The sequence below is a fragment of the Callospermophilus lateralis genome, chromosome 4, assembly GCF_048772815.1.
Source record: "Callospermophilus lateralis isolate mCalLat2 chromosome 4, mCalLat2.hap1, whole genome shotgun sequence".
Taxonomy (NCBI): Eukaryota; Metazoa; Chordata; class Mammalia; order Rodentia; family Sciuridae; genus Callospermophilus; species Callospermophilus lateralis.
Window position 1 is genome coordinate 19,149,989 of NC_135308.1, and position 24,428 is coordinate 19,174,416.

The following is a 24,428-nucleotide window of genomic DNA, read 5'->3' on the forward strand; positions in this document are numbered from 1 at the left end:
TTTTATAAGCTCTCATTCCTTTGCTGGGGGTGAAAGATTCAATTAAAGAAAGCAAAGAGCTGGAGGTGTTTGTTCAGTGGTAGAGAGTTGGTGTAGCATGCACGAGATCCTGGGTTAAATTCCCAGCACAGCAAAAACCCCAAACCCCAAACAAATGAATAAAACCCCAAGAAGTAGGTACATGGAGCTAAAAACTTGAGTAAAAAAAATTCCAGTCAGTTCTTATGTCAAGAGAAATAGAAGAGAGAATTTCTTAGTGGTCCTAAGTAGCTATTCCTCAGAATATGGTAAAACTGACAATCAAGGAAAGAAGTTATAGACCTCCCCATTCTACCCCCAGTATTGCTGGGTTTGTTAATCCTGTCAAGTATTTTTGTTTGCTTTTTCTTGCAAGTGATGAATTAGGGTTAAGTGTGGAGGCTGCATTTGGCCAAGGGCCAGTTCTGTGAAGTTACTTGGCCCAAATAAAGATGAAAATGGAAACTGTGGCCTCATAAATTGCTGCTCTTAGGCGGGTCTGCTTATGCCTGAAAAGCCAAGGAGGGTTCAGTCACTGTCTTTTCAGAAAACAACAAAAGCTATGTGGATTTCTTAACATTTTCAAATTGTTTCAAGATCCTTAGATGAGATACTTGATTAGATCAAAGCCTGATCTCGACTCCAGGCTCTAAATCCAGCTCTTCCTCTCGTCTGGAGGAAATGGAGTCTGGTGTGGAGATATGGAACAAGAATATGTATTGTCTTCAAATCTACCTGGAGCAACACACTAGGATACTAGAGCTTGCAGACTGACACTTAACCCATAGTAAGATTGAATTGCATGTTCAAGGGTAAAGTCCTCTTTCTCAGTTCATTTGTGAAGGCTATGAATGGGGGTGGTGGTAAGAAAAAAAAATTGGGTGGATATTAAGCATGCTAGATGAATTGGACCCTCTTAGAAGCAGAAAACTGTGATAAAACTAACTCAGAGGAGGAGATGAAAGGGGGTACAGTTTGAATGATATGCATACTTGTCCGATGGAAACATCTTCATTTTTTAAGTAGCTATTTATACATATAACAGTATTTTTAAGTAAAAGATACAAAAGCAGTAGAAGACCCTCCCACCCCCAAACCCCACAAAAAAAAGTTCCTGAAATGGTTGATCATCCAGCCCTGCAGCTTGTGTGCCAAAGGAAGGCCAAATGTTTGATCATAATTGAGTTAGTGTTATGTTCTGCTCTAGTACTTAACTCCAATTTTTAGTGGAATCAGGCATAACTGATGACATATAAATGTGTAGAAATAATAATAGAAACTAACATTTATTAAATATTTCTATTTATTAAATGTTTCACTTATGTGTATATGTTTACATAGATTATTTCATTTAATTTTACAATTTTTTTTTGGGGGGGGGATACCGGGGATTGAACTTGGGCACACTCAACCACTGAGCCATATCCCCAGCCCTATTTTATATTTTATTTAGAGACAGGGTCTCACTGAGTTGCTTGATGCATCACTATTGCTGAGATTGGCTTTGAACTCAGGATCTTCCTGTCTCAGACTTCTGAGTCGCTGGCATTACAGGCATTCACCACAGCGCCCAGCTTAATTTTACAACTTTATAAGGTAGGAAGTTTTATTTTGGCCCTGAACAAAACCATCATTAACACTAGAGAAACCATCCACACATGGTAGATCAATAACACCACCAGGACACATTAATGAGCTCACACTAAGGCATGCCAAAGTATTGGCCTTTTCCTGGAACACTTCACTAGGCTACCAAGACACCTTCCCAGACCTCTTCCTACCCCTCTGGCTGTTCTTCTTTTATTTCCTTTGCTGGATCTTCCTCATTTTCTTAATGTTGGAGTTTTCCCAGGCTCAGTTCTGGTTCCTTTGCTCTGGCTACATTATCCAGTTGATGTCAACCAGTCCCATGATTTACATACCAACTACCTACTCACAACCTTCAAATTTATGTCTACCCCATACATACATTTTAACTCTCTACACTTGTCTTCATTTAAATGTTTAACAGATCTCAAGTTTACCATATCTAAATCAGAGTTCAAATACTCCTCTCCCCTGTTTGTTCTTTCAAAGCCTTTCCACCCCCAGGAAAGCAACTCCATTCTCCCTAGAGCTCAAATCAAAACCCTTAGGATCAAGGAAGGTTCAATCCTCAGCACCACAAACAAACAAAATAAACCAACCCCCAAACCCATAGGGTCATGTTCACCTCCATTCTTTCTCTTTTGCTATATTGAATCTTAACAGCAATTCCTGATGCTTTTTCCAATAAATAGATCAGAATCTAACTACTTCTTTCAGTCCTTCTGACTCAAGTCCATACCATCCTTATTTTTCATCCCAGTCAGGCTAGTCTTGCTTGCTCTCTTGCCTCCTTTTGTATATTTCCCATACAGCAGTCATCTTTAAAACAAAAACTTTTGGACATTTTAAAACATGTACATAAATACACATAAATGATAATCATCTCCATACACCCACCACTTAGCCCCCCAAATTAACACTATGTCAATCTTCTTTAATCTATGCACCTGCCCTTTCTTTTTTTAAAAAACTTTTTTTTTTTTTTTTTGCGGAGTATTTTTAAACAAATTTCCAAGTCAAGTCATCCTTTTAATGATCTGATCAAGCTGCTCACAATTTTCCAATTGCTTCTCATCTTAGTAAGCCATAGCTTTTCATCATGGCTTACAAAGTCTCCGTGGGCCTGACTATTCCCTATGCCCCCACACCCACTGCTAACTCTGTTTCCTTTGCCCTCGATCTGCCTCAGTTGTATGCTAGAGGGACTTTAGTGGGCACCAGAACCATCAGGAAGGCCTTGTCTAAGCACAGATTGCTGGACCCCACCTCCAGGGATCCTGATTCAGTAGGTTTTAAGTGGGACTTGAGAATTCCCATTTCTAAGAAGTTCCCAGGTGTTCAGCTTCCAGCATGCACATTTGAACAACCAGCCACTTCGGTCTCCTTCCCATTTAACAGGGCAGGCAGGACCTCGGCATTACTCTTCCCTCGGCCCTGGGGCAGTCTTTGTATAACTGAAGGTTTATGTTATTTTATCTGTGTTTAACTGATACCTTTTGAGAGGCCTTCCCTGCCCACTCCTTCTAAAACAGCACCTCCTCGGCTCACCGGATTTATTTTTCTTCATAGTAGGCATCGTTTGTCCATGGTTTCTCTTACCACGTCTAGATGGACAGCTCCACAAACGCAGAGACTTGGTTTTTTTTGCTCTCTGCCACGTTCCCAGTACCCGAACCTTGCCTAGAAGGTGCTCACTTCACTTATCCAAGGCACAGATAGTATACTGAGGAGGAGGACCTAGCTTCTTGCTTGGGACACCCTGGACAGGCATGTACATTTCTTCTGGCCTCGGTTTCACCGTTTGGATAGGCTGGGGATGGTTATGCCTACTCTTTCCATCTTCCTGGGCAGATGCTCAAATTAAAAGAATAAATGTGAACAAGCCCATGAACGCAGAGCAGCAAGTGAATACCAAGCGTCATTACGCGGTGCTTTCTGTCGCCTTTTTCTTGCACAGAGATACCCCTCCCCCCATTTTTCAGCTCCCCCGTCCGGGTGACCCACAGGCGCGCTGCGGGCGGCAGCCGCCCGCGCTCCGGCCCCGCGTCTGGGCCCGCCCGCTCCGCTCCGGCTCGCGCCCGCCCGCCCGCCCGCCTCCAGAAGCAGCACAGCAGAAGCCGCCTGGGCGGCAGCAGCAGCGACAGCACCACAACAGGAGGAAGGGGAGGCGCCGAGGGAGGGGTCCCCGGCCGCCGCGGGAGGCCGCATCGCCGTCCCGTCACGGCGTCGGCGCCAGCCGGGGCCGAACCCGGAAGTGGCCGAGCCCGCGCGCCCGCCCGTCCCGCCGCCGCCGCCGCTGCTGCCGCCCCGCAGTCGGGCGAGCGCGGGAGCCGCGCAGGCACACGGAGCGCGCCCGGCCGAGCGGGCCATGGCCGCGGGGGCCGCCGCCGCAGGTGGTGGCGCGCGGTGAGGAGAGCACGGCGCCCCCTCCGGGGCGGATGGAACGCGGCTCGGCGGGCGGGCAGTGCCGGCGTCCGCGGCTGGAATGGTGCTGGCGGCGGCGGTCGGTGCCTGCGTTCTGAAGCCCGAGAGGAGCCACAATGGAGACGCCGCCGCTGCCTCCCGTGTGAGTGAGCGGGCGGGCGGGTGGCGGGCGGGCTGCGCCGCTGCGGATAAGCGCGCCCGCGCTGCGGCGCGTGTCGCCGGCCACGGAGCTGCTCGGGGACGGCCGCCGGGTGCCGGCCGGCGGAGGACGCCGGAGGCGGCGGGAGGTGGGAGATGCGGGGCGTGACGAGGCGCGGTGCCCGCAGTCTGGAGCCGAAGGCGACGGAACTCAGCCTGGCCAGGCAGTGACTTCTAACGCTGCCCCGGGTTTCCAGGGTAGTCTTCCCAGTCCCAGGCGAATAGAAGATTCGGGATGGGGCTGTGCTTGGGGTGGGGGGGACTCTGCCCATTCTGTGATTCCTCCCTGAAATGCATGGGCTGCCGGTGCCCGGCTCGCCCACCCCTTTCTAATAGGTACAGACAGGCTGCTCGGACTCTGGTGAAAAAAGGAAACTGGAGAGTACCAGACGCCCGGTGTCTAAATGAACTGGTCTTAGGTCGCATGTTTCCCCCAATTTCTAACAAAATTAATATCTGAAGAGCTTTTACATCACTCTAAATGAGCTGCGGCCGTTCAGGGCATGTGACCTCCTACCTGGCACTGCAGAAAATTTTATCCAGAAATCAAGAGCATCTTCTGTTTCCTTGTTACCTGGGGCACATTAGTAGTCTGTCGACCTGCCAGGCACAGGTGTCTTTTTCCTGGGTGTTCAAGTACATTCAAAATCACCTGCAACAAAATTTACTTTGTAGGAATAATAAAAGCTGAAAAATTATGTGTGTACGATATTGTATTATTCAGTACGAGATTTTTTTTTTAATTTTAAAATATGTTGGTAAAAGCGGACTGTAAATCCCCATGAGTTTTGAAAATTTTGGTTTTGATCTGCTTTCCTTAGTTAAGCCTTTATGAAGGAACAAGAGCCCTTTGAATTTGACTTTTCAAAGCGCAGACAAACCTCATTCTAAAGAACGATGTACCTTTTCATGAGAGGTGATTCATGAATCCTTACCGTTTTTCAGTTAGATTTGGCTAGCTTCACTCCATGGCAGTTGTACCACATCAGCCTCTTGTGGCTAGTTGGCAGAATTCCAGCCAAAATATGGCTAAATTGTTCGGGCTGAAAATGTCTTTGATGTTGAGCCGTTTAGGAGAACGAATGAGATTCTGGAGCTACAATTTCTCAAAGTGCATTACAGAATTTTTAGCTGGAGTGGAACAGGTCATGGGGATCTGAGGGACAGATGATAAAACTCTTGAATTGACCCTCCTGGGCTGATAGAAAAAGCAGGAGCTCAGCTGCTTCTTGATTGCTGTGGCTTTGAGGCTCTGTGGTCTGATCCTGTTCTCCAGCAGGTTGAGGGTAGCCTCCTGAACCCCTAGGAAACACCATAGTGGATTCAGCAGCAAGAACATAGCAGAAGCATATGAGGTGTCTGCTCAGGTTCAGAAGCACTTATGGTAGATGAGTTCTCTACATAGACAACACATAATATATAATATATAGTATGTAGGATTGTTATGTGTAGTAAACCTGCCCCCTTTTTATATCAGTCCTCGTAGTCCCTTTTACTTTTGGAACAGAGTGAACTAAAGCAAGAACAAGGGGATCTTAGAATGCAGATGAAAAGAAAGGTGTGGAAAATCAGGCTGTGGAGGGAGGGAGTAGAGACAGAAAATGACTTACATTGAAGTATAAAAATGAGATAGATGTGTGCATGCTAATGTTGATAAACTGAATTAGGGCAGATCTGTTAGCTGTGATTTTGATATTCAGCACAATTCTTTGGTATTGAGACTCCATAAATAGTGCTGGAAGGGTGGTGGATGTCATGTAATTCCAGGGACTTAGGAGACTGAGGCAGGAAGATTGCAAGTTCAAGGCCAGCCTGAGCAACTTAGTGAGACCTTGTCTCAGAAAAAGATAGGGATGAAGCTCAGTTGGTAAATTGCCTCTAGGTTCTGTTCCCACTACTGGAAAAAAAATGCTGAAACAATGTGAGACTGAGATATAAGGGAATACCTGGAATGCCAGCCAGCAGGATGAAAGAATTGTTGGAACTCCTTTCAACCATGGGTGGCTAAAGTTGCTGAGACTTTAAATTTTTTCCACCCATTTAATTAAAAATACAAATAAGTTTTATTTTCATTTGGTCTGTCTGGAATTAACCTTAATTCCAGACCCTGTTATAGTATTACTTATCTTTGTGTAGGTCAGAGCTAGTTGTTTTTTTTTTTTTTTTCCTTCCCCCTGTGCTCTATCCTGTTGCCTCTGCTCCCATTAACTTCTTCCCATCCAGGATCAAACGTACCAGATTTCAGAAAGGCAGGTAGGGTCTTTGAGAAGAGACTTCACTGCTAGCCCTGGTATAGGACAGAGACTAGTGGAAGTTATTGGGAACACTTGGCTTTTCATGGGTTAGATTTTTAGCTTGAGCGTTAAGGCAAAGAAAGATGTTCTCCCTGGACTTAAAGTGCCATGGATGATGTGGTTGGAAGCAGAGACTCAAAATTCTCTTTGTGTAAGTGTTTATTAATTCATTCACTCTGCAACTATTTGAATGCCTGTCTCTGCCTGGCACTGTATGTGGTGCTTTTTTAACAGCCAATTTTATGTTGTTCTCCAATCTACCTTGCCCCCCTTTGGCCTGTTAGCATCTTGTAGCAGGCATCTTTGCCCAGATTTCTTTCCCTTTCGAGATGATCTCCTTGACCTTTTGATCTCTTGTGCTCATTCCTTGCCTCCAAGTTATCCTGTCCTTTTATGATTCTCATATTGTCAGTGGACTTTGTATTTCTGCTTAATATTTTCTGCAACCTTGATTAGATGTGGCATTTAAATTCTGTTGCATTTTGAAGTCTGGGTATATTAAGACATGTGACATTTGCTTTTGGTCAAACCTGAAGGGTATGCAGCTATACCCTAAATATAGATTATTAGTAAAGGAATTTCAGGTAATAAACTGCTACATGCAGAAGGAAATGTAAAATGATCAGCCCTGTCCACAGGACTGTTTTATACCTTCTAACTTTCATAGTTATTTGTTTAAAGGATTTTCATAGTTGTTAAGTTGCAGGAAGACTGTGAGGCATAGGACTGAGTGCATCCCTTTTATCTCCCCTCACTGAACAGTTTTCTTTTCTTTTTTTTTTTTTTGCCTTTGTTTTCTTACTGGCTTCTTTATCTCAAGTGAGGTTACGTTTTATTTTATTTTTTAGAGTACTGGAGAGTGAACCCAGGAATATTCTACTGCTGAGTAAAAAAGAGCTGAGTAACCCTAGCCCTTTCAGATTTTTTTTTTTTTAAATTTTGAAACAGGGTCTCACCAAGTTGCGGAGGCTGTCCTCTGGCCTCCGCCTCCCAAGTTATCACCATGTCTGGCCCAAGTCAGCGTACATGCTATAGGCTTTCCTTTTTTGCTTTTCCTTAACAAAACCAAGCAAACATGCCTCAGATAGAATGATATATTTTTCAGTGGATGATTCTACATCACTGGAGACCTCTTGTCATCAAAGGTGTTCAAACAAGCAAACAACTTGTTGGCCATGCTCTAAGGAATTTGGGCAGCAGAAGATTGGTTGGATTAGAGCAGAGGTTCTCAGATTTTGGTTTTCTTTGAGCTGCTTTTTTTTCTTTAAGTGAAGTCCAATTACTGCTTCTTGTTTTGTCAAGTAAAATAATTATTGACAAAACAATAATTACCAACTATTGTCACTTTTTTTTTTAATGAAAGAAAGGGCATTTTACTATCTTCCTCAAATATAAGAAAGGGTGTAATATCTGAATAAAGAATAGTCCTTAAGTTGAATACATTTAGTTTTATGAAAGCTTGTTGTTTTGTCTTCATTTTGTCACAGATAAGTAAAAAATTAGTGGAGGGGCTGGGGTTGTGGCTCAGCAGTAGAGCGCTCTCCTCGCACGTGCAAGGCTTTGGGTTCGATCCTCAGCACCAATACCTTTATTTTATTTATGTATAAATAGGGATAAAATACATAAATAAAATAAAGATATTGTATCCAACTACAACTAAGAAAAAAGTTAAAAAAAGAAATTAATTGAAACCTGGTATTTGTAATCCATTGAATCGGATGACTTTAACGTTCTAAGAGTCAGTGATGCTCAATTGGGAACCTTGTTATGAGTTACCCCAATATGCATTTGTTTGTCTTTTATAAAGTGTATTGGAGTGTATTTTTCTTTTGTAACAATTAGTCCTAAGAGTATGCTGTGCATCTCTCATAGATGAATCTCCCCAGTAATAAGCAAAGGTATTTAAGATAGTTAGGAGTAGTAGTAGCCCACAGGATAATAGTGAAAGAAGACTTATAGATATCAACATGTGTTAAAGGAAGTGTTCTCTATAGGCCATGCATTTGGAGATGTATTTGGAAACTTAAAAAGTGGATTCTGAAAATAGGTAGATTCAGAAGGTGGATTCTGAAAATAGGTGTGTAATGGTCTTAACATTTTCTAATGCTTAGAAATCTACCTCCTCCTCCCAAAGCCCCAAACCTCTTGTTTTTGGTTCTATTTTGTAATGCCTAGTAGGCATTCAGTAAATATTAGTAAGTGTACTTTTGTGAAGGTGCCTGTAAATTTACTCCTGTGTGGTTATTTAGGTTTGCACTGGAGTGTTTATAAAACCATTGAACTTAATATCAGGCAGAAGATTCTTTGACAGTGATACAGAAAAGGAAAATTGGCCTTCAGGTGCTTTTCTAATGTATTCCACAGAATCCTATATGCATTTACTACTGTTTATGATGAAGCAGTGCAGGATTTTTTTCATATTCATTGAGTCTTTAATGAGGACAGGTTGGGGATATCTCAGAAAGCAAAAGTCCATTTTCCTCGTGGTCAATTTTATTTTGAAAGAAAATAATTTATAAATTGGGAAGAAAAGACAAAAAATATTCAATAAAACATGAACAAAGGGAATAAAGATGATCATGGTCTAAATTAATAGTAAACAAATATATTGATACTGGTAGAGAGTAATGAGGGGCAGAATGATAGTTCAGATAAGGTCAGGACATCTTTGATGAGGTGATATTTGAGCAGAGTTCAGAAGAACAGTATTCCAGGTAGAGGGAACAGAAAGCACAAAGGTGCTCTTGCATTCTTTCCCCACTGAGATAATTGCTTTAGTGAGTGGGTCAGTACACTTTCTGTGTGTTATACACTGGACTTTCTTACAGTTTGGACTATTGGCATTTGGTAAATGATTCCTTTTCTAGTTCCTTTCACTGATTCTGTCTTGAAAAACAAGCCCTTGCCTTCACTTTTACTTGTTTTTCTCCTTTGGTTTTTAGTTTGCTAAATATGATTTACATACTTTGTCTCATTTAATCTTAACAATCTTATAGTGTAGTTCTCTCTTTTTTTCTTTTTAAAAAATTTGTTCTAAATAGTTATACATGACAATAGAATACATTTTGACACATCATACAGAAATGGAGTATAACTTCTCATTGGTCTCTTATCATTATATATTTTTCATCTGAGGAAAAAAGAGATTAAGTTACTTTCCCAAGCTTGTAAGTATTAGAAAAACTGGGATTCTAATCTCTCATGTGGCTTATCTTCTATTACTGTTCATGGGCAGCAGTTATTCCTTACAGAAGTAGATATTGGTCAGTTCTTCTTTTCAGTCAGTCACCTATTAATCTCTGTTATGGCTCAATCTGTATCTTAAGTCTAAGTCTCCATTCAAATCTATAATTTGTATTATTTGGAATTTTGAGCTACAGCTTTTTTTTTTCCCCCAACTGGGAATTGAACCCAGGGGAGCTCTTTCACTGAGCTACATCGCCAAGCCCTTTTTATTTTTATTTTGAGTAGGGTCTCCCTAAGTTGTCAGGGCTGATCTTGCATTTCAGATCTTCCTGCCCCAGCCTCCCAAGTTGCTGGGATTATAGGCATGTGCCACTGCACCTGGCTGAAATTTTGAGCTTCTAATGGAGTATCTACTCTTAGCTCAGACCTAAAACTCAGTATCTCTAAAATTGAATTCATGACATTTGTTCTCAAACTTCCCTTTGTAACCTTTCCAGTCATCAGTGGGGCAACCATTCTTCTGGTTGTCAGTACACAAAACATTGGAATAGCCTTTGACTTCCCTCTATTTGGCTTCCAAATTGTAACAGTTCAACTCAGTTTCCACAGGAACTGTAGTGTCTTGGTTTCAAGTGTCTGTTTGACTGTTGTCATTCTCACAAGTGGATTTCATCTCTTGATACCTGAATTTTGTTAGTCGTCTCCGTGTGAACTCTATTCTCTCCTCTCCTTTCTGTCTAATACTGTTTTAACTTCCAACATTTTAGATTCATGCAAAATGACTTATCAAAAACAAAGTCATATCCCTTCATCATTTCTACCTTGTCTTGTACATCTGGGGTCATTAAGTACTTTAACCTCCTAGACCAAACACTGCCTTATCTTAATCCAGAATTCTCTATAGTCTTCCTATTGTTGCCATCATCTTAATCCAGAATTCTCTATACTCTTCCTATTGTTGCCATCCTCCTGTTCCCAGTAAAAATGACTTGGAGTTCCTTCAAGGCCCATTTGGAGGCCCACTCTTATTTACTCCAGCTCTTTCCAGCTCATAGTTGCATTCCTATAACATTTCTAATCAGTAGCCCGCAATCTCTCAACTGTATACCTATGCGGGCCATTCCTTGGTGTTTTCGGATATGCCTCCTAGACAGATGGAAACTTAAGAAGGTCCTGATTCAACTTCCCTTAAATCTCTCATCCTGTTTAGTACAAGTTATGTAGTGGATGTCTATGCAGCATTTAACATTTGATTTATTAATAGCACCGGTCATTTTGAGAATTACTAAAAACTTTGATTGAATGTTGTAATTTAAGTTGAGGAAGGCCAGTAACAATCGATAAAAACATATCTTCATATTTAGTTTATCTTCTAACCTTAACATTTCTCCTCTGAACTTCATGTTTATATCATATGGTATTTAATGCTTATAGAGCTTCCTGAGATAAGTAGGTAAGGTGTTGTTATCTTTGACTTTCATATTACATTCCATATTAGACATATTTGTTGGCTAAGTTTTTAGAAGTAAACAGTCTTAAGCTCAGAGAGGTTAAGTGACTATCCAGGGTCATTTGTTTAGTATTTGGCATAGACAGAGCTACAAATTGGGTCTTTCACCTGTTTCCAGTCCTCTTCTTCGTTCAATTGTTAGAAACTTTAGCCCATCAACTGAATTGCCAGGCAAGTCATATTGCTGCCTCTTCTTGCCAACAAACTGAGGGCAATACTAAGAAAAGTGGGAAAAGAGAGGTTGAAAATATGAGTAATAGAAGACACGGACATATTTGAAATGGATCATCATCCCCCCTTTCCTAATTTAGAATTTAGAATTTCACAAATATCCTACTCTGCCAGTACTTTGTTAATTGTTTATAAAATATTCTTTAAAAGATTGACCTTGCATAAGATATGCTTTTACCCCATCCCCTTCCTGGTTAATAGTTACTGTCAGGGACAAAAAGTGCCTGATTGTGCTGTTTGTCATGTAGGTGGGAGGGAAAGAGGGAGAGAGCTGAGTTGAACTGAAGCAGAGCTTTTTACAGCACTATTGTTCTACTATCAGAGAGCAATTATACTCCAACTTCCATCAACCTCTCCACCTCAGACATCCAGCCTCCTCCTCCTGCCAGTGCTTCCCCACACACTGAGCATAAAGCCATACTGCTAACTCCAGGAGGGACGGGAGGGGAGGTGTGCTTTCCCTCTGTCCTCCAGGAGGCTCAGGGCTGTTTTTTTTTTTTTTTTTTAACTGCTGATCCATTTTAATAAAATGAGGCATTTCTAGCTTTTTTAGATTTTTTTTTCCAGCTGTGGGAATCATAAATATATCTTTTAGCAACATATGTATTACAACTAATGTATTCAGTGGTATTGTTGTAATATTATCTGTGAGGTATTCTGTGACTTGATGGAGAATAGGAAGTTTTACTTATAAGATGCTTCATATTCAGTTCAGAGGGTTAAAATTCAAGTTTTTTTCTCCTTTGCAGTGCTGGGAACTGAACTCAGGGTCTCATGAATGCTAATAAGTACATGCTCTATCTCAGAGCTATATCCCCAGCGTAATTCAAGTTCTGTGTCTATAAGGCAGACAACAGCAATTTTTTAAAGCCATATTTATTTTGTAATATGTTCTCAAGTTTGTGGATTATAATTTGTCTACTGGCTTTTTGCCTAATAATTAAAGGTTTAAGTTTCATATACTTGAAAAAATTTTGCAGAGTGTCTCTTTTGCCTTTATGTGATTGCAAAAACTGAAGCCACAACCCAGCACAAACCAAAATATGGGCTTTCCAATGAAGAAAGCCCTCTACTTTCACAGCCTTTAAGTAATGTGTGGTTATTTGATTGAGGAGAAGCATGTAAGAGCATTTTGTTGGGAAACCATAGAATGACATAGCAAATACTAGTTATGATATTAGGTGTGGTTGAATCTGTACTTCTCATATCCTATACTTGTGTGTGGGAGCAATGTTAATAAGATACCAGTTTCTTAATGCAAGTTGAGCTGGGAAGACAACAGAGAAAATAGGAGAAATATTACAAAGTAATTGGGAAACTTCAAAGCAGTACAGCATGGATGGTGACTTTGAAAACAACAGCTGCTGACGTGAACTTGGCAGAAATTTGTGAGTAATGGTGGGTGACTCATTGCAAGCAGGGGAGTCTTGCAGCTTTTGAGGTGAACAGGCAGAGGGGAGAACAGAGATGGCGGCTACCCAGGGGCCAAGTATTTATGTCCTGAATGTGAAAATGTCTTTAGTCCCCTGTTAAATTTTACAGCTGTGTCATTCTCATGAATTGTAGCATTGTTTCCACCAGAAAAACCTAAAAAACATAAACAGCTCATATTTTCAAAAGTGCTACATCGCAATCTGGGATGATTGTCCTGGGGTGGGAGGGAAGTGGGTGGTAGAGCATATTACATCACCTATTTTTTGGGGATTGTTGTTTTTAAAAATAATACATAGCTGCCTTTTGCTCCTACCCCTGGAGATGCCATCATTCTGATATACCCGGTCCTAAAAAGGACTTACCTGACCCTTTTTGTGAGGGTTGTGTGTAGTTTGAAGAAATTGCTTGGACTAGTCACATCTGTCTGTTCTCTATTGAAAATCATGGTTCCAAAGCAAATAAAAAATATCTAAAGAAATTATCTCTTCGAAGGTGTCCTCAAAATTGTTGTAGTAGGTTTAAACTATTGCCTGGTTATGAAATCTTGACTCTCTGAGGAAAACAAACCTGCTAGAGTATTTTCTTCCTCTCTGAGAACTTAGTTATTGCCAGTAGTGTGTTTTTAGGCAATGACCAAGTCATCTCATCTGAGAAGCCAGCCTTGCCCACAGCTGAAAATTGGTGGAAGTCAGCCATTTAAGAAGGGTTTTAGGATTATCTCTTAAGAGCATAGCAATACACCAAAATCTAAATCCTTGGAAACCTCAACTTTTTAAGAATGTTTTGATAACAACAGGCTGTTGGGGGGCTGGAGTTGTAGCTTAGTGGTTGAGTGCTTGCCTCTTATGCATGAGGCACTGGGTTTGGTCCTCAGCACCACATAAAATAAATAAATAAAACAAAGATATTAAAAATAAAAAAACAACAGGCCGTTGGATAATTGCAAGACTAGCTCTGGAGTGCAGAATTGGGGAAAGATCAAGTTGGGTGAAAGAACCGTGAAAAAGCATCTCTTTTTGATATTTTTAAAGAGGGTGAGTCTCAGAATGAGAAGCCTTTCTGGAAGGGATAAAGCTTATTCCCTTTTTTATCAGAAGGGAAGAAAGGAAAAGGTGTAACTCTGGGCTTGCGTGGTATAACTTAAAGGGTAAACCTTTACCTCCCACTTAGCTCGTGTTCCTAGTATCTGTACATTTTTCACATGTATAGTTTTAGACTTGATGTGTCATTTTCTGTTACTCAGTTCTGCTTCTGAATGAGAGATCATCTAACACAAAGCCACATAAGAAATGGAAAATTATGGAAAGGGCATCAGTGTTGAAAATAGACCTTTGCAGTAGGGGTGCTGTGTTTGTAAGTGGCTGTTAGTATAGAGAACACTTAAAAAAGAAAATTCAGTGTAATTTTGTACTTATTCTTTTAAGCATTTGAGAAAAGTCTTTGCAGAGTTTCTGGAGCACATCAAAAAAGTGGGAGCTGAGAATAGCTTTTCAGACAACACTAATATGGGTATTGATTGTTGTGTGCAGCTACTTTAAAAGTTAATTCTGTAATGCCAGGAGTTTAAATTCCTAATTTGTTAAGCAAATATAAACACACTTGACTCTTAATAACAACTTTTTCTTTTGAGGACAGAATTTTTTATTATTTTTGCTTCTACTCTTGAGCATTGGAAACTCCTCTATGACAGTTTTTGCTAATTTTCAGTTTATTTTCCCTTTATTGCAAGCTCTTAGTTATTAAACTAGAAGCAGATATAATTATCTTGTTATAAATGGAGGTATTCAGTGCTTTATGGTCAGAAAGTTTATATGGGTTTCTTATATCTACACAAATCTCCCTTTTACCTGGTTTCCTACTGTTTTTTTTTTTAAACAGTGAAAATGAATATCTTCTTTACATCCTATAAAGTATCTCCTCAGTCTCTTCTCCAAATGTGACTGTTCCTTTATTTTTGGCTTCTAGATTTACCCTTCCTAAGGCCTTAACCCATCCTCCACCTTCTTCCCCAACTCTCAGAGGCTGTAGTTGGTAGAGTACACCTCATTCTCCCATTCCAGCTGTGAACGAGCGTTGTTTCTGAGGCGGTGGCCTGTGCTAATTAATTTTTAGATTGCTTTAAAAACTCTCAAGTGGTGAGGAAGTAGAATTGATGTCTACTTCTAGTAGGCAAGCCCTCACAAAATCAAGTACCTCAACTAGTGCTAATTTGTATGGGGGAGTGAGCAAGGATAATTTATATGGTTAATTTCAGAGATCATCTTAATATTGAATGCCTCATTTTCTTGGCTTCATACATCATCCATGTAATCAGTGATTCCAAAATTTCCATCTCCAGCTAGATTTTTCTCTCCAACTCTAGACTCCAATCTTTATCTGTTGACTTGATATCTTCACTTGTATGTCAGATGTCTTAATACCAACATGTATAAAAACTGAGCTGTTGTATCTTCCTACTCCAAATCTGTAGCCTTCCCCATCTCAATTAATGGAAATTCAATTCTTCCACTTGCTCAGGCCAAAAAAATTGGGGTCATTCTTTGACATACATATTTATTCTGTCAATGAATGGTTTTTGGCTGTATCTTGAAAATATTCAGAACCTAGCCACTTCTCATCACCTATTGCTACTACCCTGCTCTGAGTCACTGTTATTGCTTACGCATTACTGCAACACCCTCCTAAATTCTTTCTCCCTTTTCATCTTTGACCCATATAGAGTATCTTCAACCAGTGGTAAAGTGATCTTTTGAAAACATAAGTTGGATTGTGTCATTCCTTTGCAGTGCCTTCCTGTTCCACTCAAGGTAAAAGCTGAAGAAGTTAAAATGTCCCTCAAGGCCCTACACAGCTGCATCTGCTTCTCTGCAGCCCCACCCCTTTGGTCCAGCCACCTGGGCCTCAGAGTTCCTAGAGTATGCCGGACACATACTTCCTTCCTTCTGGACTTTCTTTCACCTTCTAGTTTCTTGTTCAATGTCAGTTCTCATTTTGGCATTGTCTGATCACTGTATTTCATACTGAGAGTTACACCCTTCACTACACCCTCCATACTTATGCTTCTCATTCTATTTTCCTTGCCCTACTTTTCCTAATAGCACTAATTTTCCAACATGCCTTCTACTTTACTGATTGGTTTTGCTTGTTGTCTTCTCCATCCCACAGCTAGTCTTCAGGGACAGTGAGGACAAGGGTCTTTGTTTTATTCATTGATGCATCCCAAGTGCCTTAAAAGCAGTGCTTGGTAGATGGTTGGCACAAACAAATTTGAATGAATTAAGAACCACAATACAGTATTTAAAAAAAAAAAAAGGAATCATCTTTTTTTTTTTTTTGAAAAAGGGTTAGGAAAGCAAACAAAGCACAGCAATAAGTGAGAATAGTGCAGCTATTCCTTATGTTTGAATGTTATTCTTTGTGTGATTTATATATAAGTATGGTCTTTTTTCAGGCTTGATTTGGTATCCTGATTTTCATTGAATAGCTTTATTGAATAATAATTTATATACCATAAAATCCACCCATTATAATGATACAATCCAATGAATTTTAGTAAATTTATAGAGTTGTATAACTATCACTTCAAAAATTTTCCATGTGTCCATTAGTTTGAGTTAATTCTCCACATTACCCCATATTCTTACTTTGTCAAGTTTTGGCCCCAGCTCTTGAAAGAATAATTCATAAAACAATACTAACATAGCTTGTCACCCTTAAATGTTGTAAATTTAAATATGAAATTAAATAACCTTTGTTTAATGTCAGAATGACTCAGATTGGGAGCACTCTTATCCAGGTGTACCATTTACCAAATGACCCAAACTTTTTTTGCCTTAATCTCTTCATGTGTTAAATGGGGATAATAATAGTAATTAGCTTACAGAGTTGTGAGGATTATAATGAAAGTAAGCACAATGAATACCATATGGTAAGTACTTGATAAATGTTATTTAACATGATTAATCTCTTATTAGTGTAGCTCCAAAATATGGGGGGGGGGAACTATCCTTGTGGGTGGAGAGCAAACTTTAAATTGAATTCTAATTTTTTGAAGTTTGTGTAAATGATGATCCTGCTGCTGTCTTGGTTTGTAAATAAAGTGTAACTACAGCAGATTTTAAAAGCAAGTCAATTTCTAACTGACGAGATTTTTCAGCATCTTCATTGGGAGATATCTCTAAGCCACCTTTGTTGATTTTTCTGTTTATCTTTGACATAACTTTTGACACCAGGGAGGTAATTAGCCAGTTTTTTTTTTTTAATGTCAAAAGCATAGTTACCATCAAAAAGTGTTCTTAATTGTGTCTTAATCTTACATTGGGATGTCCTGTGAGTGAGACTTGTAAATGAGTAGAGGAGGGAAGCATTCATTTTATATCTCGATAAGCTAGAACCAAATTATCTTTAATAAGATCTTTTTCTGTTTTTTGTTCTTTTCTTTTGTGTACAGATGCACAAAGCAAGGTCATCAGAAGCCTCTAGATTCAAAAGATGATAATATTGAAAAACACTGCCCTGTGACAGTGAATCCTTGGCACATGAAGAAAGCTTTTAAAGTCATGAACGAATTAAGAAGGTATCATTGCATTAATATACTTTACTGTCAGTCTTTTCCCTTTATTTTTGAGTTGTTTGTAGTGAATATACACCCTCTTCCCTCATTGTTCTTTGTTTGATACAGGGAACATCAAAAGTTTTTTTGTTGTTGTTTTTTGCAAATTTTTTAAAGGAAGAAAGAGAGCATATAATTTATCAGAATTATAGATGGTTTAGGACACTCTGTCTAACGTGATAGCCACTAGCCACTGTGGCTAGTCTGAATTAAGATATTATATAAGTAGAAAATACACAAGATTAGCGGAAAAAAGAGTGTAAAATATTTTATTAACAATTCTTTAAAATGATGATTACATATGAAAATGATAATTTTAGATATTTTGGGTTAAATAGAATAAAATGTAATTCTTTTTGGTAGTCATGGTGGTAGTAGCAGTAGTTTTTAGGAGTGGTGACTTGTCCATTGCTGAGGTAGTTCTCAGGTGTGTTTCATTGCCACTACAATGAAAAGAGTGACATTAAAAGCTGATTGACAAAGGGGAGGGAGGGTAAGGAGGGGGTATGGGGGCAGGAAAGATGGTGGAACGAGATGGATATCATTACCTCAGTTACATGTATGACTGCACGTATGGTGTGATACTACATCTTATATAACCAGAGAAATGAAAAGTTGTGCTGCAATTGAATACAATGAATCAAAATGCATTCTGCTGTAATATATACCTAATTAGAATATATAAATAAATAAAAATTTAAAAAAGCTGATTGAATAGTTAAAAGGATTTTAACTATTAGTTAAAATAAATACTTTTAACTATTAGTTAACTAATAGTTAAAAGTATTTATTAACCGTCTTGGTTTTTCTTAGCATTTTATGAAGGATTTATTGTTTCCTAACTTTGCTTTTGTAGAAGTACTTTGTATCTACCTGAAATATTGAAAGCTTGGCCAAGCAGGGAGTGGCTTAAATTGCTAAGTTTTCCTAAAAGCCCACTCTTTAGACCCATCGTTTGGATTGTGTCTTCTTTAAGTAAATTAATGATTCCAAACATTTATCTTCCAGGTACTAGAGATACAATGATGGGCAAAACCAGAAAGGATTGCTGTGCTGTCCGCCTGGGCTTATGGTTGACTGTAGGAATTAGACATTAAGCAAAGAGTCAAAAAATTTTTTTATTGTAAATTGTCACAGCAGTAAGGAGGGCTGTTTTGTGCTATGAAGGTGGGGATTCTGGTCAGGAAAGGATTCCTTGAGAAGACAGGATTCACTAAACTATGAGGTGGTAACACCTAGTGTCCTGAGGTGAATGACCTGAGTTTGGGACAAGCTTTCTGGCCTTAGACCAATTATTTCACTTCTTTTGAGCCTTGATTATAAAATGTAGGGAGTAGAATGGATGGTGTCTGAGGTTCATTGTTGCTCTTAAAATTCTTTGAGCGTAGGAGATCTTTTCTTGCTTACCTGCTAGTCTTGTGGTGTGCTTGCCTTGTCCTGGTATCATTTAGCTCTAGCTTTCATTCACCTATTTGCCCTATTTTGGGTATGGATTATATGGCTGTGAAATAGTACCTTGTTCTTTGTATTGCACCATTTCAGGCCAGTTAATGCTGATTTTCAAAACAAAGAATAATCTTTGAGTAGTCAGAGCTTTTACTGCCAGGTCTATTGGGGTTGTTTTAATGAAGTTACTAATCAACAGTGTTTTTTTAAAAAAATGAACTGTCTTTAGGGTTCATCAGAACATTTTTTTTCCCAATGTCATTCTCTTCTTAACTTTTATAGCTAATTTGAATAGTTCTTAAAAAGAAAGAGAGAAAGAAAATCTCTGAAGAGGCCTATTCCTTGTACAGCTGAAAGTCACTAATATTTCCTGTCTTGTTTCAACTTCCTGTTGCCAGGAAAGGGTAGCTGAGAGTGGTTTCCTGACTTCTGGGAAGGGAGAACTTCTTGTTTTCACCATTCTGCTCTTAGGCCCTCACCTCCCGGTGGAAGAATAACAGCTATGCACAAGAGAATGCTTTTGGGAACCTTTGGCTTCTGGAAGCACAGTTTGAGGAAGAAAGTCAATTTCAGTTACAGTTGGTGTAATGTTTAATTGTGGGAATAGGGGTGGGAAGCACAGGAGTTTTGTAATATTTAAGTTAGAACTAAAATTGTTTTAAAGAAAAAAAGACAACATTTTCTTTATTTCTCAAACTAATATTAATTTTTTTAAAGATAGGAGGCCTCGCTCTATAATTCCGCCTATGAACTTGAAAAATTTAAAACTATTCAGTTTAAAAGCCCTTTAGTCCTTTCTGAACAATATATCATCAAATGTCTGAGTTCTTGGTTCTTTGAAATTAACTCACACGCCCAAAAGGCTATATGGGATCCAAAAACTGTTATCAGACTTTTCACATCCCTTTGGGTATCTGGTGAGTTATGGAGACAACAAAGACGGTGGGATAGTGGAAGACTGTGCAAAATGTGGGGGCCAAAAAGGATTTTCACAGGAGAATCCAAAATGGCCCAGAGAAATCGTGTTCAGCTGGGACCTGCTGTAGGATTCATACAGGAACAAGAATGCCATTCCAGGCCTGATAAACTGCATGAGCTGGGGAAGGGATAAATCTAACATGTTGGAGGAGTCAAGCATTAATGCTGAGGAGTCTACAGAAAAGATTAGGAAGCAAAAGGACAGACTGGAGGCAGGCTTAAATAATGTGGTAAATTTGGATTTAATCCTCTGGGCAGTGGGTAAAGATTTTTGAAACAGAGTAGCGTGGTAAGATTGGGGATTTCAAAGGAGCAGTCCATCAGAGCTATGAAAGAATGTTTCTCTGGTGGGAAATTCAGTTCCTAACTTCACATTTCCCAAGCATGGAAGGAGACAAGTTTTTCAAAATAGCTATGTTGTCCAAATCAAATCAGTGGTTTCTTGCAGACTACTTATTTGTCTACCATGGTGTATTTGGGTCTTTGGAGGTCTAAGAGATGGTAACACCTAGTGTTACCAAGGAAGCAGGCCATAGAACCAGATATATTTTATTGAGAAAATTAGATTGCCAGCTTTTTGAGATGACCAAAAGAGCAACTGTCAAAAGTAGTATATTGCCTATAAAATAAATTTCAAAATTCAAATTTTTTTTTATAATGTGAAATAAGGTTCTATTTGAGTAGAGGGAAGGAAGCCAATCTATTAGTTTTACTTACAAGAAACATAATTTTGATTCTGAAGGTATTTTTGGGAGCTGAAAGTATTCAGTAAGCATAAATCATTATTTCTTATATGCAAATGTTTACCTGTATGTTTTGCACAATCTCCCCTAAACATTTAGTTTTTTAATTATAATAGCAGTGCTTACATTTTTAGGAGGTGATTAAACAGAAAAATCTGAAGTTCTCTTAAAGAAGTGGTTGGGCAACCCTGTTGGATCCCTCTTGCCAAGGGGAGCTCTGTCTCTTTTTGTCTCACTTGAATAAATCCTACTGTCTTACACTAAAAAGAAAAAAAAAACGTGGTTATTGTATTTTTCCTGAGGATTTATACATCATGAACCTACATTACTACTATTTTATCTATGAAAAATTTAAATTGTGGCTCTTCTTTGGTTGTTCTTACTTTGCTACTTAAATGGCAAAGAAATTGAACTTGAGTCTGCCTTTCTTTGCATAGCTTTATAACATTTTTAAAATTTTTATTTTTGTTTATTATCAGTATTTTTGATACTGGGATTAAACCCTGGGGTGCTCAACCACTGAGCTGCATTTCCAGTACTTTTTTTTTTGTTTTGAGATAGTGTTTTGCTAAGTTGCCAAGGCTGGCTTTGAATTTGAGATCCTCCTATTTCAGCCTCCCTAGTCACTGGGTTACGTGTGGGGCACCTTGTCCAGCTATAACATGGTTTTTAAAAAGGATTTTATGAAATTACATAGGATGTCAGTTTTTAAATTCAAGTACATATTTCTTTCTATAGTAGAACACCATCAGGTTCTTTTGTTTGCATGTTGTGGTAGAGGAATGTAAGATATTCCTTGAAGGATAGGGCAGTTGGGAAGATCCTTCAAATCAAGCAGACTTATGTGTTTAAGAAAGCTTAAGAGACATTTTAAAGCCTAGAGTTTCAACTTAACTGGTAATAGTCTACAGTGTTTCCTAAGTGCTCATGATTGATTTCTTTTTAAGTGGTGTTTATTGAGCATGGAGAGGATCATTAAACACTTCGTACAATGTGAAGAATGGACAGTGGTAAATGAATTTACTAAACCAACCTCCTTTCCTTCCTCTCTCTGTTGCTGAATATTTACTGCGTACAAAAGACTGCTGCCTCGGTTGCCTTCACTATCCAGTCTTAATCAGAAATTCAGAAGCTCTTACTATGGCTATTTCCTTGGAGATTACTGTAGTTAAGAATATCTTGTGATTTAGTTCACCAAATTCTTTCTTTCTTTTTTTTTTTTTTGGCAACGGGGATTGAAAACAGGGGTACTTTACCACTGAGCCACATTCCTAGCCCTTTTTTAAATTTAAAAATTTTTTTTGGTAGTTTTAGATGGACAGAATGCCTTTATTTTATTTGTTTATATTTATGTGGTGCTGAGGATCGAACCCAGTGCCTCATGCATGCTGGGCAAGCTTTCTGCCGCTGAGCTACAGCCCCAGCCCTCCCAGTCCTCTTTATGTTTTATTTTGAGACAAGGCCTTGGTAAGTTGCTGAGGCTTGTTTTGAACTTGCAATTCTCCTGCCTCAGTCTTCAGAGTCCCTGGGATTATAGGCATGAGCTGCTGTGCCTGGCTTAATTCACCAAGTTTGAAAAACAAACTTATAATGAGGAAGTTTCCTTTATTTAGATTCTACCTTTTCTACCCTGTAGCCACACTTTTCACCAACATGCTTGGAAGCTCATCCTTTTGTGACCAGTTCCCTTCTGAAAGCCTTTAGTTTTCTCATCTCTCAACTCTGTCCTCTCCCTATTGTCTTTCTCCTGTCCCTAATATCGTCTTTAATTTTATTTCTAAATAATCATCTTCTCCCTTTCTCAGCTGTAACCCAGTTCTTTCAAGTCCCTAAATGTTGACATGTCCCTTCCCTTCAGATAATTCACTGACATGCTTTCCCCATTGTGTTCTTGTGCTCCACTTCGACATTTTTCATGCTCATTCTGCTATTTTCATTTTATCTGAAAAGAATGATAGATCCTCTGTTCTGGGACCCTTTACTCATTTAAAACAGTTTCTAAATCACTGAGTGTAATTGGTTTTCCTGTGACTTTCCAAGTTGACTATCATTTCTTCCTGTTTTGTGTTTCAAAAATCTCACGAGGTGTACATCTCTTGAGGGGGAGAGGGTGGTACTATTTTTCAGGACTCAGTGTGGCAGGAATCTGATTAAACCTAACACCTAGGTTTACCCTAATCCAAGAATTCTCAGATGCCACTTACCATCATGGTTTTAAGAGGAAAAAAAAAAAAAAAACGAAGAAGAAGAAAAGGAAGATAATGATGATACGTAGTATGGGACTTGGCTGCTCTTTAGCCAGATGTATCTGCTTGTCTATATAAATGATATTGTCAAACATAGGAAATTTGGTTAAATATGAGTGATTAAATCAGCAGTCGAAACCTTATCACTCATCATCCTATCCCACCTCCCTAGGTACCCATAGCCAGCACTGGATCACGGGGCCATGTCCCAAACAGTGGCTCCACATCCGCTCACCCTCTGCTTCCTAACCAGTTTTTAATTCCTTTGGCTTCTAACCTCTTCCCTCCTTTCTTTTTCATTTTTATGTCTGTTTCTTTATCCTAGCACCTGCTGCTATTCCCCTGGTGCTGACTTTGGGCACGTTCCTCTGCTCTGGTGTGTGTGTATTTCATGGATACTGGCTGACAACTCATCTTACTAGGTGCCAGTGGTGCTTCAGGTGCCATTCTGATTCTTCGCCACATGATAAGAAGTGCCTCCAGGTTTTCACTGGCACCTGAGGAAGAAAGCGGGACAGATGCCTTGTAATTTCCTCACCACCCCCACTTCTAGTTGAAAGTAGATTCTTGCTTCATATGACAACTAATTATTTTTGATATCTCAGAGTCTGCTGACACATTTTACTTTAAGAAGATATGCACTGTGCATTTTAAAAGCAGTGATAAGTTTTTCTAGTCTTAGGAATTCATTCCTTTTATGTCAGAAAATCAAAGGAAGTCTTATATACTCTGACAAATTTCATTCATTTTCGAAGTCTCCCCCCACCAGAAGGATCAGTGTTCATGATATTGTTTCAGTTAGGAGACGAAGTGCTTTTCTTTTTATCTGAGTCATTTGAGTTTTACATAAGGTCTGTTTAATTCCCATTCTTTTTAAAAATTTGAACTTGGAAGCTACCTCCATCCTGAAGTTTTCCCATCAGCTTGGGCTCAGTGTCTCCTATGTGTTCCCAGATACCCCACACTTACCCCATTGTGTCATCATGAGTTCATTTTATAATTACCTGTTCCTTGTATGTTTCCCCACTTAGTTGTGAACTCTTTGCTATCACAGACATTCTCTTGTTTGTTATGGTAAGCTTACACAGTGCGTGGCACCCAGGAAGCACTGTCTGGATATGAACAAATGAAGAAATGCAAATTTTGCTAAATAACAATTTAATTTACTTCTTTATTTTGAAAGTATTTTATTTCTACAGTCCATTTCTGATTAGATTCCAAATAATAGGAATAGAAGCTTGGAAATAAATCTTGGTAGATTCGGGGTATGGGCTGCTAAAACAAATCTTTTGTTTTATTGTCAAATTTTAACATTTGTAGTCCTCTATTCCTCACCTAAAAGTCATTCAACTTCTTGTAAGAATGCACATGAAAGAGGTAAGGGCCAGACTTGTGGACACATTGGTTTGTACTCATTGTATTACACTCAGTGGCACACACTGATAAGATTGGTCAGATGTCTGTCATCTTTGAGTACTGTTTTAAAATACATTATTGCCCGAAGGAAACAATTAGGAGTGT

General features: G+C 39.2%; 1 protein-coding gene across 3 annotated transcripts in view; it reads left to right on the forward strand.

Annotated features, from left to right (window-relative positions):
* The first annotated feature begins 3,927 nt into the window (after nt 1–3,927).
* Nucleotides 3,928–24,428, forward strand: part of Klhl2 (kelch like family member 2) — a 91,665-nt gene continuing 71,164 nt past the window's right edge. For all 3 annotated transcript variants that reach the window (XM_076853644.1, XM_076853646.1, XM_076853645.1), the window contains exons 1-2: nt 3,928–4,171; nt 17,333–17,458. In XM_076853644.1, the coding sequence (XP_076709759.1) occupies nt 4,146–4,171; nt 17,333–17,458 (152 nt within the window). In that variant the 5' untranslated portion in view covers nt 3,928–4,145. The remainder of the gene's footprint in view (nt 4,172–17,332; nt 17,459–24,428) is intronic.